This window comes from Polyodon spathula, chromosome 26, assembly GCF_017654505.1.
Source record: "Polyodon spathula isolate WHYD16114869_AA chromosome 26, ASM1765450v1, whole genome shotgun sequence".
NCBI lineage: Eukaryota > Metazoa > Chordata > Actinopteri > Acipenseriformes > Polyodontidae > Polyodon > Polyodon spathula.
Genome location: NC_054559.1, coordinates 14962775 through 14978432, shown reverse-complemented (window position 1 = coordinate 14978432; position 15658 = coordinate 14962775). Strand labels below are relative to the sequence as shown.

The 15658-nt window shown below is 40.4% G+C and overlaps 1 protein-coding gene across 6 annotated transcripts; it reads right to left on the bottom strand.

The window, feature by feature from the left end:
- Positions 1 to 2190: 2190 nt before the first annotated feature.
- LOC121300958 (conserved oligomeric Golgi complex subunit 7-like) lies at positions 2191 to 12126 on the bottom strand. Of its 6 annotated transcripts, XM_041229991.1 has the most exons (19): positions 12054 to 12126; positions 11837 to 11942; positions 10763 to 10998; positions 10143 to 10291; positions 9168 to 9284; positions 8807 to 8975; positions 8358 to 8440; positions 7996 to 8118; positions 7453 to 7651; positions 7185 to 7312; positions 6786 to 6940; positions 6368 to 6484; positions 5998 to 6063; positions 4888 to 5074; positions 4387 to 4527; positions 3855 to 3938; positions 3299 to 3413; positions 2746 to 2889; positions 2191 to 2458 (listed from the first exon to the last, which is right to left on the bottom strand). In XM_041229991.1, the coding sequence occupies exons 3-19, from the start codon at positions 10926 to 10928 to the stop codon at positions 2274 to 2276; spliced, it is 2328 nt and encodes a 775-aa protein (XP_041085925.1). In that variant the 5' UTR covers positions 10929 to 10998; positions 11837 to 11942; positions 12054 to 12126; the 3' UTR covers positions 2191 to 2273. The 6 variants fall into 6 exon arrangements, with proteins under 6 accessions (XP_041085925.1, XP_041085924.1, XP_041085926.1 ...); XM_041229990.1 differs by having other exon boundaries at positions 11837 to 12105; XM_041229992.1 differs by lacking the exons at positions 11837 to 11942; positions 12054 to 12126 and adding an exon at positions 11678 to 11830 and having other exon boundaries at positions 2191 to 2496.
- Between the last annotated feature and the right edge of the window lie 3532 nt (positions 12127 to 15658).

Genomic DNA, 15658 nt, shown 5'->3' with positions numbered 1-15658 from the left:
CGCTCAATGCAGAACATCTAATTGAAAAACTAAAATCAACGTGACTTTAGACTGTCCTTATGAAGAGCTGTTTTCGCATTAGCCGCAATGTAATAAAGCACTGTGTTGTCATTTGGTTTGTTTTTCTTATTTAACGAAGGAATACATAACATATATAAACATTAATATTTTTTTTGATGTACACAAATGTTTAAATGAATACGAGAGTATTGTATTTGAGGACGTTTTGGACAAAAGCCCTTCTTCAGCCGTGCAGAAAGAGAAGTAAACACAGTGCAATAAATGTCTTTTTCAGAAATGCATGAAAACAATTACTTTCTACTGCACAGGAGAAGCTGTTCCCAGGGCTACCCTTTGTTTAATGAACTGTAGTGCCATTGTTTTGACAGGTATGATTGTTTTCCTGCACACAGCACAAGAGGACTACAGTCCTAACATGATCAGAAGGAACAGCCCTTTGTTGAAGCTGTGGGGTCTGCAATGCAGACCAGACAGGAGATGTCAAGAGGATTACAGTTGATAAGTTTAAACAGAGAACACGAGTGGTCACTGAATACTACTTACTTGGTTTATATATGGATTTAATGTATTTGAAACAAATCTTAACTACTGAATGGACTTCACATGTTCTCTCTCTCTCTCTCTCTCTCTCTCTCTCTCTCTCTCTCTCTCTCTCTCTATACATATATTCTTTTAGACAGATTCCTACAGGCTTGGTGTCAGTTCCAGTGACTGCTCTGAAGATGGCAGCGATGAGCTTGTTCAGAGCCTTTAAAGCAAGACATACTCGCTCCAGGTACTAAAGAGTTCCATTCGGTATTCAATGTGTTCCCATGGCAACGCTGAATTACATTTTTCAGAGGCTTCAACTTCTTGTGTCTGGCATAGTGACCCTTCATGGCATCGGATGTAAGCAGTTGATTTGCGAGCTGTGCAGTGGTATTGAGCACTGACAAAATATAAATCCCTTTATTCAGGTTGCATGTATGTTTGCGAGTAACAAGGACCGCAGCTCTCGAACCACATTGCACCAGCAGTGTAAAAGCATTCCTTCATGTTGCCTAAGTTTGTGGCTCTTGTGTGGGAGCCTGTTAAGTGCTCTTTAAAATGAATAACTGTTTTCATGTCTCTGCCTATGTTCTGATTTAGGACTACAGTGTCCCTGATCTGTTTTGTTTTTCAGGTTTTGAAGTACTGTGGCACTGCAATTAGACAGTATTATTCCAGAAATGTATGTGCATAATGATGCTGGGTTTAGAATGCTTTGAATGGAGAAAGGGAATGGAAAAGGAATGAAAATGTTCTGAAGTAGACAGCTCCAGTCCTGGAGTGGCAATCCATTCTGAGTTTAATAGGTGTAATTAAATGAGGACTGGTTAGAGGTGTAATTGGTTTGAACAAAGACTGTGGACCAGATTGTGCCAATGTTGTCTACCCCTGGTCTAAGTTGCCCTGTAAAACATAACTTGTTATTGGCACAGGGACTCAATAATGCCTTCCAGCTGGAATGATTGTTGCTACTGAAATGATTAGTGGGGTTAATCTGTGCATCAGCACAGGCCACTGTCAATTCACCAGCATCCCTCATGCTTTAACTGTCCGCATTTATTAAGAGCTGACCTAGCTGTCAGGGCGTCCCTGCTATAGAAACGTATATTAAACTGATCTACACCAAAGCTTGCTGACCTGTCCTGGCATGATTTAACAAGCCATGCAGAACACAAATGCAATATAAAAATACCTCCTGGGGGGTGCTGTTGCAGTCCTGTTGCAGATGGGTATAGTAAGCATACAAGCTTTCCGTTTCCTGTTTGCATCTCTAATTGTCTTTATATACTGTCCTCTCAAAGTCAAATGGAGGCTGCACAATCAATAACACTGCTTCTTGCCAAATATACCACACTGAACAATTTAGTGAGCGTCCCAGTCATTTCATTCCTGCCCACTCACACATGTTCACAGAAATGGCAGCTCTTTTATTAGTCAAGTTTTAATTTGAGTATTTATAGTTTTACATAGATTGTGTCAGCCTCTGACTGGAGCTTGCAAAATGATAGGAAAGTCAGTCAAAATGTTATAACATGTGATGAAGTCACCTCCAGTATGGCAAGTGGGGCAGCAATGCCCCGCACAGGTCCTGAGGTTACAGAGGGTTGTAGGTCTTTGGGTTGAATAAAACGTTCATTTAAAGTCGGGGAGTTTGTTTTTTATTTGCAATCGCTGTATGTGCATAACTGACAATCGAATCGATACAAAAGGGAAATGGCAGACATTCACTTAATGCTAAGAAAATACATTTGTGCCTTCCTCCCACGCTGTCCTGCAAAGCCTAATAATCGAGGCCCCTCATTGCTGCAAAAGTGGAGGCCAGTCTTCTCGGCAGGGTTTTCGCTGTTTGTCTGTAGTCCTCCGGTTTGGTCTTCAGAAGAGTTACAATCTGCTGCAGCATGCGTGACGGCTGCAAGACCAATGCATCCATCACATTACACAGGTAATCTGGGGGGAGGGGGGTGAACGGAAATGACCATGAATCCCAACGTTCTTTTACAATAAATCTTTTGTCAATCACTCAGCCTGTATGCAAGCAACAAATCTTACTGCACAGAAATACAGTACCACATTTTAAACAGTTCAGAAGAGTGTGGCCAATATTGAGATTTTTAAAATTAAGCCATCCTTTGCTGCTTGCACAGTACTGTCCCTTAATACAAGACTCGGTATTAGCCACAAACAAGCACTCCTTACCTATGTCAGTAGCCAGCTGTTTGGTGGAGTGAGGAGTGAGCTCTGGGATCTGTAGAATAACATCACAGTAGGTCTGCATCGTCGCTCTGGCAACTGATCCAACCCAGTAGTCTGCGATATTGTCCAGTTCTGGTACTTCATCACCTATTAAAAATAAAAATAATAAAATAGAATTAATTAGACTATTTAAAGTACGGCCACTTTTGCTTAGGAGATCCCTTTTTTTAATAGCTGCTCCTATGATGAAACGTACAGAAAGGGTGGCCCTTAGACCCATCCCTTTTGATAATGCTCCTGAAACAGTAATTCGTAGTGTTGTATACAGAAGCACCTGCCAACCCGACACCTACTCTCAGCCCTGTATGAAAATCTGACAGCTCTGTAACCTCAACATAGTAACCAGGGAATCAGCACACATATGGTTGTAATGGTTCAACTTCACGTACAATATCTAGATGATGAATGAAAAAATAAAATCATTACTGCAGGTACAGTGCAAAAGATACAGCAATCAGCCTAGTGTGGTGTGTTCTCTGTCCCTTGTACTGTTTACCCTGCTCTGGAGGGAATGGCAGTTTCCCTGCATGTAGTGCCAGCTCCAGGGCTGAATCCTCCTGGGTGACAAAGGGCTCCAAATGCAAAGGCAGTGACATGATATACTGACCAATCTGGGGAAGAAAACACAAGTGTTGGAACTGTTACTGAGTGTGATTCAAGTGTGCAAATAAAAAAAAATTCTGGCAATGCAACAGTGTGCTTATACAACAAAACGTGCAATGGGGGGGGGGGGGGGGGGGGGGGAATTCCAATCCAGCTCTCCTTTGCACAACTCAGCAATTATGTGGCTTATGCATAATCAGCCACAAAAACAGGAAATAGCTACTCAGAACGTGGCCTCTTTTAAATGGAATGACCCACCACTGATCCGTATCAAGCAACACAAATATGTCATTTATTGAAGTCAACAATACTCTGTAATCATACTTTATTTATTTCTTGCAGAGCAGAAAGGATACCATACAATTTCCACTTAACCCTTTTCTTGGGCAGTCCTAAAAACCTAGGAAGCTTTGACCAGTCACTCCACCAGCAAACCATGAAGCACGTACGTTGGTGATGTATTCAAGAGGGGACAGGCTGAACGTGGGCAGGGCCTCCATAAGGGTCTCCCCACTGCCACTGGAGTTCCAGCTCTGCAGAATAAACACAATCAAACAAGTTAGGGGAAACAAAGCAGGCTTATCTAATTTAGATATTATTAAAGCTCACCACTAAAAATCATGTGCATATTTAAAAAAAAAAAAAGATCGATCTATATGCACTTGCTGAATAAACAATGTAAACTTTGCAATAAATAAAACATCTTGCTATACTTAACAGAGAAACACATTTGAGCAGGTCCTGGTTTATTTGTTTCTACATGTTATCCATACATCACTGCGGTATTGAATACTGTAAGTCTCAAAGTGATTTTGGGTAAAAGCCTCCCTCATCATCTACCTTCTAACCCCTCTAGTATTTACTTTCATCTTATTCGCTCAATTCTAGGACAGAGAGACACACCTAGAGCTCCACACATGTGAACCAGGCAGTTGAGTCTCTAGTCTCGTTTCAGTCTGCGATGAAGGCTTTTAGTCTCACCTCCAGCTTTGAAACCAGGACGAGCTGCTGTTTGATGCGCAGGAAGACCGAGTCGAAGGCTAGCTGGTGTGCCTGCTGGTTCAGACGGGTCAGCGCAGAGCGAGGCTCAGCTAGCAGGCTTGAGTTTCCTGTCCCTTTCTCCTAAAACAGGACAACACTCACTTTAGATCCAGGAACCCTGAACTCCCTGCCTTACCTCCTTATACTTTTGTAAAGCAAAGCAGGCACTTTGAGGTATAGGTGAGGTAAAGGTATTTAAAACTAATCAGTGCCATGATCTGTGTGAGAATTATTTTTGAGGGTAAAATCACTATGGAAATGTAGAACAGTAGCGTTTTGGCTTGACCTGTGCATTACTATGTGTCACTGTTTGTTGAACACTGTCAGCTGCATCTAACCACAATGTAAATGCATCCATTAATGCGTTATAGAGCCCCATGCGAGCAATGGAAAGGTTAGCAATATCTCAAGGTGGAAGTGTGTTTTAAAATGAGCGCTTGCCTTTAAGTTATAGAGCATTTCCATCAGGCTGGCATACTCAGCCGCGTTTCCCTTCAGCAAGTAATTGTACTCCTGCCACGGGTTTCGAGTGGAGCTCCTTCTGTCTGCAGCGCTGGCCTCCTGAATCCCAGTCAGGCTGCTGGGGCTGTACGAATCAGACAGGTATCTCCCTGCTGTCGACAAGAACCTACAAGCAGACTCGATGGGTTCAGTTCACAACCCCATGAGATTAAAAAAATAATAATAATTTGATGCTGTACACTTTAGGATATCCGCTTTATTAATGTACATGATTTTTTAATTTTCACATACTTATAAAACTAGGTTTTTTTTGGCCAAATTAACAATTAATAGACATTTATTTGTGAAATATTTTTTACTATCATGTTTCAATTCAAGCAACCTTTATGCTTAAAAAAGACTTTTATAGCATAAATGTACAAGTAAAAATAATACGCATAGAACAAAACCTTAGATAGTTGAACAGAACTAACTCGCACTTAATATTCAGAGTCCACCCCTCTCCTGCTTCAGCACAGCTGGACTCAGAGTCACTGCAAAGCAAGGCAGACAGACCCGCTTCGTCCTGCCGTGGAGACTTCAGCCGTCGGTCAGGGTATTGTGCACAATACTCAAGTGTTTCCCTCTTACACCCCATTTTCAAATCAAACTATTACCTGTCACCGTATACTATAGCAAAAGCCTAGCTACACCTTAACCTGCTGATTTCAAAGTAGGCGCTGTAGCTGGCAAATGAAAGTGCACAGTCGTTGGAGGTTTTGATGATTTACAGTCATTTAAACAAATGAGAGCATTCTAACGCTGCTTCAGTCAACGAGATCAGAACAGGATGAAAAGATTGACAGTGAAACTACACTCTATAAAGGGTCCACTGAGTTAACTGACAGCGACCCCCAGCCATTCAGAGCGGAACAGACAGCAAGTATAAAAACTACACAAACTAGAGATGATTTCAATTATTATTTTTGGTAAGAAAATACAAAACAGTGAGTGGTTTTACCGACGTTTATCCTATATAAAATTTGTTTCAGTCAAACAATACATGTTTTGGGAATTCGACGTTTAACGAGCTTTACACATCCATCTTACCTGTTTGCTAACTGCTGCTCATAAGCTCCGCACTGCCTTAGTAGTTCACCGCAAGTTGCTATTATTCTGAAAGACAAATTAAATCAACCACAATGTTTCTTCAAGCTTAAAAGCAGTTACCATTATTAAAAAGGAAGGTTCCTGGTATTGACAATCAGGTTTGCTTACAGTAATATCTGGCTATGGTGGAATCAGTCAATTCTAATGAAAGTGTCATTGGTTGTTTCCTGCTCCCTTTCCTATGCTGCAGTAAGACAGTCAGGCCTGAAGACACCGTGGTTCACTTACCACCAGACCGCAATCTGAAACAACTGGCAAACCAACCTAACCTAGCTGAAGTCCGAGTTCCTTTTCCATGTTAGAGACTCACCTAACAGAGTTCTGAAAAGCCGTCCAGTCTTCTTGAAACAGGGAACTGTTCGGCATGTCTTCCAGTTTGCACTTCTTTCGTATAGACTGCAGTGTGCCAGCGAAGTCCGAAACATACCTAGGTGCGAACAGAACGTGCAGCAAGACAAAACAATACTGTGCACACTTCAAATTTTTTTTATTTTTTATTATTATGCCTGTAATGTAATATAATGTTATTATGTTAGCCCCCATTTTAACACAAGATAAAGACAACCGGTATGAATAGTGAAGCTAATCTTCTGAAAATCAATGTGGTTTCCTGATCATGTCATCTATAATGTAACTCTACAACACCGCTTTCATAAATGGAAATGTCACAGTGTGATGCTACTTTTCCATGATCTGAGAGAGATCACCATCAGTTTCACATAGCATACTTTGTAAAAAGAGCCTTCAGCGCTTTGAGCAGCCCACACACCCCCAGGCCATCAGTCAGCTTGATGCACCGGTCCACAGCTGCAGAGGCCAGGCTGAAGAGCTTGTTGACAGAGAGACTTAACTCCTGCACACAGTCTATCACCTCCCCACGTTCCTGCAGATCAGACACAAGACAAGCACACACAGTACTGGAAACCAGCAGTCAACACAGCCAACAAGGCACACGCACTAAGCCAATACACAGCATCAAAAAACAATACAACTCACAGTGATGAGTGTGGAATATATGATATCTATATATGTAACCTCCCCAACCGGGTTTAAAACTGGGGAAAGGGGCAATGGCAAGTACTATAAACTCCTTCTTCGAAGGAGACTCAGACAAAGTCTCATCTTACCAGTGGCACAGCACTGATCTGAATGAGCAGGTTGGATTCCTCCAGCTCTCCGTATTGAAGCTGGTATCGTTTATAAGGTCCGTACACCGCAGTGACCAACTCCCCAACTTTCAGCAAGTTGCTTTCACCTGCGGAGAACAAAAGACTCACAACCTGGTTCGTATTGGACAGTTTTTAAAAATACACATCATCCTAAAAACATGGGTATTTGAAAAGAATATTTCACAGGCACTATGTACAAGAGGAAAAGGATGCTTCAGACACATACCAAGGTGAGGCAACATGGCAGCTTCTAGTCCCTTAGCAAAATGAGCAGCTGTTTCATAGAGATCCAGCAGGATCAGGAGCTTCGCTTCCTGTCCTGCTCTCTCCATTGCTGTGCTGAGGCACACCGGGATTGAAGGCACCATGGCCCCAAGGGTCTGAATTAGAAGAACCGTCACAATCTCATAAGGGTTTTTAAATACCTGTTGAAAGACAAAATCCTTTAAAACGTGTGAACACTAACAATAGAGTAATAAAAACACAAGTTAACAAAAACCAATCAAATCCAATGTTATGCAATAAGGTCACACAGTAGTTTCAGAAGAGGATAATTTTATGCAGACAAATTGGAAGTTAGATTATGTCTCTAAATGTACTTTTAGGGGCAGTTGAATGCTGATCATAGTTAAACAAAACAATGCTCGATAGAGTAGTAGTAATCAATACCAAAGAAGAGCACAACTGAGTTATCAGAGAAGCAAATAAATAGTGCTCTGCTTTTATAACGCTGCAGTAACAGATGTGCTTTGCAGCTACAGTACTCGACCTGGCTGCTCCACTGAAGCTGTGAATGCCACGTTGCCAGCAGTGTGTCGTAGAATTCTGTCAGCTGCCTGTCCAGACTCAGCTCACTCTGGCACAGCTCCTGCCAAACAGCCACCAGCTGGCTCTGCAGCAAGGAAGAGGAGGATGAAACAACACAGGTGAAAATCGAAATGCCTATACTTTAACAAAAAATGAATTCACCAATTATTTTTAGTACCCCTTCAGTTTACTGATTGGTTTTTAGAGGGCAGCAATATATACTGGCATAGTGATCTGCAGTTTTGAGAGGAGCACTCTTTTCTAATTCTGTATACAGGTCTGCAGTGTTAAATCCTATATATTAACACATGTAAAAAATGACACCTTGTGGCACTTGTAGTAGTAGGTGAGGAGCTGTGGCATCCTGTCAATCTCCATGAACACTTTCACAAACACCTTGGCTTGCTCTGCAAAGACACAAATTACTATAGTTACTGTTGCATTTTCACACCTCTTTCGATGGCAAACAACACAAAGCCCTTTACAAATCAGGAAACTGTCACAGAAACTCACGAGTCTCGTGATAAATAAGTCTTTCTTTCATATTGTAACGAGAGAATGATTGTTGGTAATTCAATTACGTTTTTTTTCAGCAGTAAACCAAAACATAGTGTATTTTATTAATAATAATATTTTTTTCGTAGTCATACTAAAGGATAACCTTACAATTTGGAAGCAATTCCGCTAGTATGTTTACAACACAGCAGTGGTGCCATCTGAAAGTCACTTGTGGCACTGCAGCCCCTTCCAGTCTGCAGTATTGTACCGCTCACCTAGAGTCTGTGAATTGAAAGTGGCAACGATTTGAGGGCTGGCCATAGCCTCCAGCCTGTTCTTCAAGGCCTCCAGGTGAACACATTTCTCTGAATAATCGGGAGTATCCACCAGCATGGCTAAGCTGCTCTGCATGCTCGTCAGCTTGGAAGAGATCACGACTATGTCCTGTGAGATGACAGTCATACAAAGTGACAAGTGTTTACGCAGCTTTTACAAAAAAAATCACAATGTGTACTATGCTGTCAGGAAGAATGCCGTACCCAACACAAACACCGTACTCATCAATTTCAATTTAAGAACAAACATACAGCACACAAAGTGGTTCAGGAAATGCTCACAGCGCTGGGCTGAAGTTACCTGTGTTTTGAACGTGTCCTCGATATCGGCACTCAGTGTGCTCCACTTGTCTGCTTCTTGCAGTGCCTCGGCAGCATCCTGCATCCTCGATTTAACCTGGTCGATTTCCACGAGAACCTGAAATACAGAGCAAACCAGGGTTCCGCCTCTGGCAGGGTTCACTCTTCTATTGTGGCACACTGCCAACGAAGCTGCCAGATCTTTTCAACAGCCAGGCATTTTGGGGTGAGTGAGATGTGGTCGACTGTGTAAGACAGTGTCATAATCTGTTACTTGCCTAGATTTAGGGATTTGTTGACTGCACGTTTGGTTTAGAGGTCTTAATTGCACTCGTTCAACACCGCCAGAAGCTTCGTTGACATTGCTATTTATGGTGTTACCAAAATCAAGCTTGTCACTGTGGCAGCTTTGAAGAAATCAGGGTCATACTTCCTGTTCCGAGTTTCCCAAAACATCATAAGCGTCAGCATCGATATATGCACACTCAGCAAATGAAAGAACTGGTCTCAATTTATCTCTGCTTTGTAACATCGGATCACAATGATCTGCTCTAATTTCAAGCTTCATGAAACTGAACTAAAAGAACAGCACGTCACCATGGCTATGTTTCCATCCAAATTTGTCAAGCGAGCTTATGCTAGTGAACAGATAATTAAAATAAAATACATTTTGTTCTGGTTAGAAAAAACATATACACCTATTTTTTAAACTCGGGATGTCAAAACGCACACCAGTTTTGTTTACTAGAATTGAGTTTGCAAACCCTCTTTTGCACTCAAAGATTTCCATTCATTTCTGCACCGAATGTTGCAACTTTGCTAGAAATATGTCCAACTTCTGAATGGAAACATAGCCAGAGGCGGCAGTTTTGTGCAAAACCAGATCTGATTCAGACACACACAAGTTGTTTCAGGATCTCCTCATTTCTCTACATGCTTGTGTGGTGGTCTGTCTGAGCAGTGGTTCTGGTAATACCTGCATGGACTGCACTGTGTCCTGTTCAAACTTCCTTATGTCCTCTTTCACAAGGACCATCTGCTCTTTGAGGAAGGAGGCCTCCTGTTTCAGGGCCTCTACGTCACGCAGCACTCTGGGCATGTTCTGCAGGGCCTGGTGACTGCTCTCTGTGCAAATACACGGGAAGAGTCGAAACAGAAGGGAATCAATGCTGACAAGGGGTGAAGAAACTGTTCCTACTGTGCAGGGCTGAGTTTTGACCAGACTAAGTTTATTAGACAGACAAACAAACTCAACCACCACATGTTGTGGTTGCCACGGGTTACTCAGAAAGACAAGCTTGTGAGGTCATAACACCTCCTGTGACATAGAACTACACTGCATTATGATGCTCATGGTAATATTGAGGTGTTTTAGAACTTCATAAACCATGTCTTTCTGAAAATCGGTGGGCGGTTAATATTATAGCGAGAGACTGAAATTTTCAGGAGGTGATTGAGAAGTTATAGTGAAACACTTGTTTATAGTCTGCATAAAAAGATGAACAAAATTTCACGAGTCACCTCAGAGTTGCTCAGTGATTGCTCTGGGATTGAAATTAGTGTAATACATTGGTATCAATGTGGTTGCCCCATTACCTTCAATGGCATTATTGACTTCTTGTATGAAAAGCTGTAACTTCATGACCAGAGTTGCTGCATGGCCGTCCACTTTGCCAGGTGCGTCCTTCTGGACTGTTTTAAAGACCCCATTCACCCAGTCCTTCACATCAAAGTCATCATCCAGAAACTTGGAGAAGTCCATGTTCCCTCCTGCTGACACTAACCCTCAGGAAGAAGACCCCTGGAGACTTCACATTCCTTGAATTTCTTGCCTGTAACAAACAAGTTAGTCAGTGGTGAAACTCTGAATAGTTTTAAATAATTATATTTCACCTCGTACTGTACGGTGCTTCCAGTCCAACATGAACTAGACAGTATGTAATATTTTATTTATGTATTCTAAGTGTATTGTGTGGTAATTTTATTTATTTTTTTCCCATCGAACAATGCTTTCTTTGCAATTTTGTGACTCAGGGGTATCCAATCACGGTCCTGGAGGTCCATTCCACTCCAGGTTTAACAGTTAAAATTATATACGCCTCTACTTCAGGGTCTGGGTGGAGGTTTAACTGGTTCAATTCTGCGATTCAGAAGAGGGTTGGAACAAAGACCAAGAGTGGAGGAGCCATCTTTGGCCAAAACCCTGCACCAAGACATCTTACTCAGAAGGAAATCAGAGTTCTAATCAGTCAGAAAACACAAGCGCGGTATCAGTACTGACACTACTTGATCAAGCACCTTTTCACATGAACATCATGAGCATGACTGTCACAAAAAACCCCACAGGATTGTTAAGCCGTCTAATTATCCCTCTGTTTATTACTAGACTCGAAAACAGCCTGATCTACGCTGTGTCAATTGATAGATTAGACATGTTAACGATACAGAATTGACAATCCAATCGAGAGACATTCCCCACTGCAGTCTGATAAGCGAAGTATTTGTATTTACCGGTCTATTTCCCTATAGCAGTCCTGGCTACCAGGATGAAATACAGCACCCAGGAGAAAGATACAATCATAACAACTAAGTACAGTTCTAACAGAACAACTGCCTCTTCCAGAATGAATCATTAAATGAAAAAAAAAAACAAGCAACACCACAAACTACCTGCAAAATTAAAAAAAAAAACTGTCCGCATATCCGGGTGCTGCTTCCTTGAAACCAAAACACTATCCCGCGACAACAACGTGTCGTTTTCCTCTTGTTCCTACCTCTGTTGACAGAAAAGAAGAGAAACCAAACAAAAACATAAAAAAAACCCGCAAGACTTAAAACTAACACTGTATCAAATGTTATCATCGTAATGTTTGTGTGCTGGCATTACATTTACAATGCTGCTGTGTGCGTCTTTAATAAAAACTGTTCTAAACGTTCACGGTACTTTGCAGCTACGTGGCCGGGTGTTCCTTTATTTGAGTTCCGACTAGCGCATAGTACAAGAGATTTCATTGAACTGGAATTAAAAAGCCGACGTACAGCAGCAGTTTGTGCTGAAAAAAATAATAATGATGAAATTAAAACAAAATGGCAGGTTCCGAAATATTAGTAAATCAACTTTAAGTGTTTTTTTCGGGGGGGGGAGGAGGGGGGGGGGGTTGTAATAAATAACACAATTACCAGAATGATTTTGTTTTTACTGTTTGTAAACATAATGTGCTATGCCCGGTATTTTACTGTGACATGTATTATGCATTGTACCTAACAAGGAGTGAATTCAAGCGCTTTGTGATGGTGGTCCACTATGAAAGGTTTTATATAAAATAAATATTGATTGATTGATTGATTGATTGATATAAAATCCCATAGCTTTTTTTTTCTTTATTTCTTATTTTTTATTTATTTATTTATCTTTATCTATTTAAGATCAAATACACGGTAACGAGTTTTAAAAAAGGTGGTTCAAAAGTAACTTGATTTGACCAGACCCGAAAGTAGGCGTGCGCCCCTCAGCAAATGGAACTTGACTTGCTGCAGAGAATTGCTGCTATGATTGGCTGCTTCTACTCTTGACAAACCTTAAAATTATAATTCCGATCTATTTTACTAGTGCCTGTTTAGACGGTATAGCAGCCACAGTTGTGTGATTTACCTTGCTGTTAACTCTACTCCTGTATCATTTACTAAGCTGTTACTAACAAAATGTTGTTGAAGTCATAAACTGCAACAAAGCCGCATGGTTTCGGATCCTTGAACATCATTTCAACCGTTGTATTCAAAGTTAGGTGTTTCTGCTCATGTTTTCCTTGTTATGGTTAGTGTGTGTTTGCCCTGCTCCACTGCATGGTTTACTGAGTATGTATATTTTGTTTTGGGGTGAATAACAATGTTTTAGTTTTTTTATTTTATTTTTTTTTCCCACTAGCTTTGAAGTGGCCATGATTAGCATTATAATTAACAACTCTTTCTTCATGTCTCAGAAAGCTGCTAAATATCGTGTTTTACCAGTTGTGCATGAAAACAAAAGCATTTTCAGGGGTGCTGTTCTTTTTCTGCAGAATATTTATGTGACTTAGCTGACACATCACAGAAAGAAAACACACAATGCAATTAACAAAATATGTCTCAGTTGCTTCTTTTGCATGTGAAGACCAGATTTACCATTCTACTCTTTTTTTCTTATAGCTCCATGGTTGCACACGCTATATAATGCACTGTATTATCACAAGTCACAAACTAGGTTTACATGTACAGTCTAATCATGTATTGAGTCATATGTTACAGCTCAACCAGAAATGATATTTACTCCCACATATTTCTTAGAACTAACCGATTGGTCTTGGTTTAAACTGATAAGAACTCTTAAAGCTCACAAGTAGTTTTTCAATAAACTTTCACTACATGTAACTGTTTTCACTATGCAAGGTAAAGACATCTAATCATACAGCTTATTTGAGATTAGAATATACTTGAATGTAAACATTTTTTTATTTTTTTAAACAACCCAATAATAATTTTGGCAGTGTGTGTGGTAGTGTCAGCAACCTTACAGAAAAACAACAAAAACACCCACAGATTCTGCTGTGATGGCATTGACCTTCTTCAAGATACAGCTATCCCTATTCCAGGTGCCTTTATCAGAATGAAAACACTAACAAGAAGCACTTTAAAATGTTTGCCTCACTTCTGCAAGCACTTCTGTAAACCCTAAGACACTATTTTTTTGTTGTTGCACTATTTTTATGCAAATAAAACAGTTAATGAGCTGCTCCCGACCAGCGCCTCCTAGAGGTATCCCCACAGGGGCAGGTTTGAGAAATGCTTGCGCGGCAATGTTGAAAACTTTGATTGACATCTGCCTCTGTGTTTTATTAAGGCAGAGCTCTTTGGCCCCACAGTGCAGCAAATAAATGATAATAATAATAAAAAAAAAACAATTAAAGAACATTACTTTCCAAATTAAAAGTAGCCCTGTTTTTGGAATCGATACACTATCAAAATAATAATAATAAAATAAAATAAATTTAACGGTCAAATGACAGAGTTGCCAGACACTTTCCTTCAAAATAAGTGGTGTGACCATATAAACTGAATTAAATGCAATATATGGTCACACTTTATAAACTGGTTTCAGCAAGTAACCGTACAGCAATGCATACGGTCACACTGTGTATACCTAATTACAGTAAATGGTTGTAAAGCAATATACGGTCACAGCATAAAAATGACAAGGGGTGACCATATTTTGAATTACTAAAACAAGTTTACAGTCTGACTGTACATCAAACGACGGTAATCTGTTTACTATACATTTTATATTATAATACTATAAAAAATAAGAGCTTGGTATCTTCTCAGACTACAACTCATGAGTTATGCACTGCTCTGCTCTGAACAGCAAGCATTGAACTCAGCAGAGGAAGGAGACACTGACAGACAGGAAAGGGGGTAGCGCACTGTAGGTCCTGACTCCCAGGACAGGCGTGACCACGCACAACATGAGGAAAACACATAGAGAACACCCTTAACTCCTATTGTAGTTATTGTAGTTTGTGAAACCAACACGGTAGGTTTGCTTTTGTTTTAAGAAACATGAAGTAAGCTAGAGAAACATGAAGTGGTGTGTTTTTACTTGTTAGAAAAACACAGCTAATTGCTTGCTTCCCCCATCATACAAAGAGTAAGAAATGTCAGAGAAACACAGGACGTTCCCCTTGACAGCAGAAAACACATGTATATTCTCTACAGCGGATATCTTTTTTCATTAAACCACAAATAACAAATATTATAAAATAGCAAATGTAAACCAGTAGAAAAAAAGTATATTATGGATTCCTCTGCTGAATTTTGCACTGTATTTTTGTAAAGGGAAAACAAAATGTTTAGTCTTACAAAACTAACAAACAACTTGGGCACACTTTTGGGTCCTTAATTCTTTCAGCGCTGAGTAAGTTTACAGAACATCTGTATTAAATTAAACTGTGCTAGTGTTTGACATTGAAAACGACGCTTTAAAAATGTGCATACTGCCTGTGTGTAATTGTGTATTACAGAGTTGCTTGAATGAGATTTTCAGTACGATAACTGCAGTACACTGTTTGGAGAGGGGCTCAGTGCATACAGTTAACCGTTTGCTTGTGAATCATTTTTAGATTTTCTTTCTCAAACCACTTGTGTAAAATAAACTTCGGATTAATAACTTGGATAAAACCCTGTCCATTGTGCTGTCCAAAGCCGCAATGACCTACCCTGAAACTTGTGTGGTAAAAGTTCTCTAAACAATACAACAGCTGTATGGAGCAACTTGTGACAAATGACCTTTAGTGAAGAGAGCTAATGCTCCCAGTCACCCATCCCTTTCACATACGCTCTTCTGCAAAGTGCTCTGTGGCGAGATGCATCATTTAGAAATTGGCTTGCTCCCAGCAACCGCATCCTGCTATAAACGCTAAGCTTCAGAAAATGACGTTGCATAATGGTTATATACTCGGT

Coding starts and splice junctions, on each gene's coding strand:
- LOC121300958 (XM_041229991.1), bottom strand. CDS start 10,928: ATGGACTTCTCCAAGTTTCTGGATGATGACTTTGATGTGAAGGACTGG. Junction 7,313..7,452: donor TGCCATGTTGCCTCACCTTG/GTATGTGTCTGA, acceptor TGTTCTCCGCAG/GTGAAAGCAACTTGCTGAAA. Junction 3,414..3,854: donor CTCTTGAATACATCACCAAC/GTACGTGCTTCA, acceptor TTTCTTCCCCAG/ATTGGTCAGTATATCATGTC.